This window comes from Daphnia magna, unplaced genomic scaffold (assembly GCF_020631705.1).
Source record: "Daphnia magna isolate NIES unplaced genomic scaffold, ASM2063170v1.1 Dm_contigs287, whole genome shotgun sequence".
Lineage (NCBI taxonomy): Eukaryota > Metazoa > Arthropoda > Branchiopoda > Diplostraca > Daphniidae > Daphnia > Daphnia magna.
Genome location: NW_025533223.1, coordinates 33,694 through 38,490, shown reverse-complemented (window position 1 = coordinate 38,490; position 4,797 = coordinate 33,694). Strand labels below are relative to the sequence as shown.

Sequence of the window (4,797 nt, the reverse complement as noted above, 5' to 3'; positions counted from 1 at the left end):
TTTCAGCACAGTTTTCTTTTGCGCTCTACTACGCCGCCATCTTCGTCAGCAGAATTCGTGAATACAAGGCTCGCGAACTTAAGGATGTCTTTTTCGGTGGGCACGGGCAATTGTTCCCGACAATCCGCAATTGCCTTGACATCAGTCCCCTTAGGATGGTCCTAATGATGTCTTTTACATTTTTACCTCCGAGGAGGGAAAGGGCAATCCCAATAGCAGATTTCAATTCCTCATTGTCGCCGAGCTCCATGTCCAATTTGATTAGGTCCTCTTTGGTTTCCATTGGTAATTTTAAACCCGGGCTGGCCATGCGGGAACGGCCATTGTCGTTAGGATTTTGGGAAATTAGCAAATGGTCCATTTTTTAACTAACAAGTTTGTCATCATCAGTTTCAGTTCCCGAATTTCTTTTTTCTGTTGCAACAAAACTCGGGCAACTGAAACTTGGGCTGACATTTGCTCCTGACTCTCCACTGCTGCTAAAATGATATACAAGGAGATTGCTAAGTGAGGGTATTATCTTCTATGCCACTAAATAGTAGCTGGAGAAGTAAAACACGGCTATCAGTACCCCCTATTCCTTAGTTTTGGAAAGATTTAAAATCTGCATTACAATACAGATCAACCGTCATTACCATACAATTATTCATCTTCGGAATCTGTGAGAATTGAGAAAACTCAACATACATATATACAGCGCCGTTGCTCAAACAGCGATTGCGTTTGACCACACTTTCCTGTCATATTATAAACCTCTCAATTTGTCGAATTCGATTTTTTTTTTCGTGACCTATTGAAATAACTGTTTACTACATGGTTCATTTTTAAAAATTTTCATTTATTGACCACAAGTACTGTTTCGCTTCAGAGTATCAAACCAATCTACGCTTTCCTCATTTTTCCTTTTTCGGTTCACCGTATGCATGACAATGTAACAAAAGAAAGCGTAGATTTGTTTGATACTCTGAAGCGAAACAGTACTTGTGACAAAATAATGAAAATTTAAAAAAATGAACAATGTAGTAAACAATTATTTGGATAGGTCACGAAAAAAATTCGAATTTGACTAATTGAGAGGTTTATAATATGACAGGAAAGTTTGTTCAAACGCTATCGCTGTTTGAGCAATGGCGATGTATATATGTATGGTGAGATTTCCTAAAGTTGTGAAAAAATGATTGAATGCAATTGAAAGTTGAATCTTATTGTAATGCAGAATTGAATCGTATGAAAAACTAAGGAATATCGGGTACTAATAGCAGTGTTTTATTTTTACAGCTACTATTTAGTGGCATAGAAAATATTACCTGTAAGTTCATCTTCCGTAATATGAAACACTAGTGTTTCCTCAGCTGAATTGAGCGGTATTTCCATAGTAGTAATTTCTGAGAATGTTGGTCTGGCCAGATCTAAAACAGTTCCATTAAGCATTTGTGTGAATAGTTCCCCATTGTCATCATTACCACTATCTCCTTCACCATCTTCTGGTAGTCTTCTTCCATCGGCGTCTTCAACAACTCCACTTTCTTCCTCTTGAGCTCCTCCTCTTGTGGTTTCGTGAAATGGCACTTCTTCTTCACTTTCATCTTCACTTTCATCTTCGCTATATCCTTCTTCCTCTTCACTTTCTGCTGCAATATGATGCTGCTGATCTGTAATAAAAGTATATATTAATTAAAGAACGTCAAGCAAAAATTTATAAATAGATTATTGTGCCATTACTTGTTTTCTTCACCGGTAACCTCTGGGTTAGCTTCAGAGAGGGCATTTTCCCTTGGCCGCGTTTTGTGGAATGAACTTATTAAAAATGAGAAAAATTAACAAAATTTATTGGGGGAAGTAACAAAAATTGAAATACCCGTTGATAAATCTGGCTTCAAAACTTTGCTGGTTGCTCTATTTTTTCCAACGGTTTTTTTTGCGGTGAAGAAGCCGATGATTCTGCGTAATCAAATTTATCCACGATCCGTCTTTTCCGGTATTTCACTAAATTTGGAGGTGGCGATGTTGAACCAATTGGTCTATCACAAACAATTTCACTCATTTTCAAAGAGAACAGATCAAATCACTTAGATAATGTTGGCTGGACGATCACTAACACGTGGAAATCATGTGACTAGTTAATTCTAGTCTGTTAATTTCACACCCAGGCCTTTTTTTATATAAGCGAACAACTGCCTATTTTCGTTGCCTCATTTTCTGCTGTAAACTAGCGCCCTCATTACCTGTATTTCCATGTCAAATTGAAGTATTTGTTGTCCAATAAACAAGCGACATTCAATGTACGAGGCTGAAAATCAATATTAGGAAATAAAATAAAAAATTAATGCTGTGATGCGATTCGAACTCGGAACTCCCGCGTCGCATTCAGAGGTTCTACCCACGATGCTATCGCTGATGTTGTAAACAAATCCATCGCTATTAATATAAAATATTTTAAAATACTTGCTAAATCCCCTGAATCATCACGTATCGGTTTTATTGATCGTGTACGTTATTTTATATTTGTCATTCTTACTAGATAACAAGTAATGTCACTCATTAAACTCGAAATATAGTTGATATTACCTATACAAATGAAATAAGTGTGAATCAAACGTGTATCTAATTACCAGTATTCAAAGAACAGTAACCTTGTGACACTGATGAGATTCACAGTTTCATAAGAAAAATTATACAGGATGAATTATTGCTCATACGTGTAAAACAAACAACATATAGGGGGAAATCATATGAAATTTGCACTAGAAAGATTTTTAACACGCCGATTGATTGCGTTTTTAGTGTTTAACTTGGAATATTGGGAAGACATTTGGTCTCAGATAATGGTCCTAATCCAGATGCGGGCGATCATTATATGAATATAATTAGACACCTAGCCAGAATAACAAAATATATATTTAATAATAACAAAGAATGAAGCATTAATAGTATTTTACCTGATGATCATGAATGATGTAGAAGTGGAATGACACAGCAACCTTTTGACATAGGCAAAACCCAGCATTTAGCTACAAGTTGTAGAGAATTTATTGCCAGGATTGTAACTTCTGCTTCTAATCCATCTGATTTGAATATGTCAATGTTCTTTAATTTCATTGGCTTCGTGTACAAGTTTCTTTGCCTTGTAAAATATCTCACAGACACACAGGTATCAGAAAGACCCACAAGTTTGACAGCCATCCCATTTTCGCACAGATAGTACGAGTCCTTTTTGGAATTGATTTTCAAATTTTCTTCAATGTGCTCACACAGGCTACTGGATTTTCAGGGTTGAACACGGACTTCTTGATGCTTCGGTCTAATTCTGAGATGTTTTCAAGTTCCGAAATTCTCCTAACCACTTGTGCAAGCACTTTATTGGGTGATCTGATAAGTAACTTTATAGTACCAATAAAAGTTTCGAAACGGAATGCAGAAATGCAATCCAGCGGACCATGGACATCACAATCGTCCACCAAATGAACAATACAATGGACGTTGTAAATCATGTGATTCTTGCCGTAAATTTCCCCAAATTGAAAAGCAAAATATTGCAAACATTGTTTGGCCACATGCGAGTACGTTTTGCACATTTCTGAAGAACAAAGAATCCTTTTTGCCAAATGCAGATACAGAAAGTGCTCGTACTGATTAGTTTACAAACTTCCTTGAAAGATGACTGGTCCAATATAAAGAAGCAGGGCGCGCAATTCAACGACTTTTAGTTGCTTGACGTGTTTCATTGATGTTACTACAACGATGAAATTCTTCTGGATATGAAAGTCGAATTCGCCGAAGCCTTTTCTCCAATTGCTCGCTCTCCCGCGTACCCAGTTTGTGCCTGAAGTGCTTCTTACTCCAGTGGCCTGTCCAAATTGTAAGAAGGCGCTTGAAAACACCAAGTAGAACAAGATGCATATAGTCCAGGGGAAAACAAGATATCATGTCGATTTTCAGTTCTAGTAGTGGGCTGAAACCTTTATGATGCTGTTTGTTTAACTGAGCTCGGAAGGACGCGTTAGTTCTCAGAGAAACATCAGTGACTTCAGGAAATGTCGTGCAGTGATACACTGTATCATAAACACCTTTCTGATTGCAGCGCTCACAGCCAAAATATCCCGTATGCGCAGTTATTACTTTAAGAAATGCCCTAGCAGGAGCATCACATACGAAAGAAGACATTTCAATTGAATATGTAATCCCCATACATTCGAGATCTTCACTTTGTAGAGCCATCAGTTCTTCTAAAAATGGCCTTAAATATTCTTCAAGATTTGGTGGTTTTCCTTTTCCAACAAAAACGCTGATGACAAATGGCAGGGCATCAAGTGAATTAATAACTCGGCCAAGTATCGGCCACAAGTCAATGGAGTTAGTCTTGAAAATCTGAGTCCCATCAATGTTAACTTGAATTTTGATTATAGTTGATTCCTTATTTATCATGCCTTTTTTTAACTTCCCCAATAGACTCTTCTTTAACGAAAAATGATGAAAATTCCTACTCCGGATCGGAGTATTAGTTGTTTTCAGAATAGTCGTTGGATATGTTGGTATATCATGTCCTAACCTTTTAATTAGTTTTGCTACTTCTCCAAGGCCTGTAAGAGAAAGTTTTTTTCTTGCGTATAGCAGTGCGAGTTCTTTCACAATGTCATCCTTGCTTGATAGAGGACATTGTTCCATGACATTATTAGAGTTTGCAATATGTGTTACACAAGAAATCCCGGAAGTATCATCAATACTTGGTGTAACAATGAGGATACCATCGTTGGAGGTATTATGTACTTCTCTATCCCTAATATGAAATATATATTT

The 4,797-nt window shown here is 37.0% G+C and overlaps 1 protein-coding gene across 1 annotated transcript; it reads right to left on the bottom strand.

Moving 5' to 3' along the window:
• Positions 1–3,693: 3,693 nt before the first annotated feature.
• LOC123468102 lies at positions 3,694–4,425 on the bottom strand. The gene has a single exon (XM_045167759.1). It carries the CDS (start codon positions 4,423–4,425, stop codon positions 3,694–3,696), a length of 732 nt encoding a protein of 243 aa, XP_045023694.1.
• Positions 4,426–4,797: the final 372 nt, after the last annotated feature.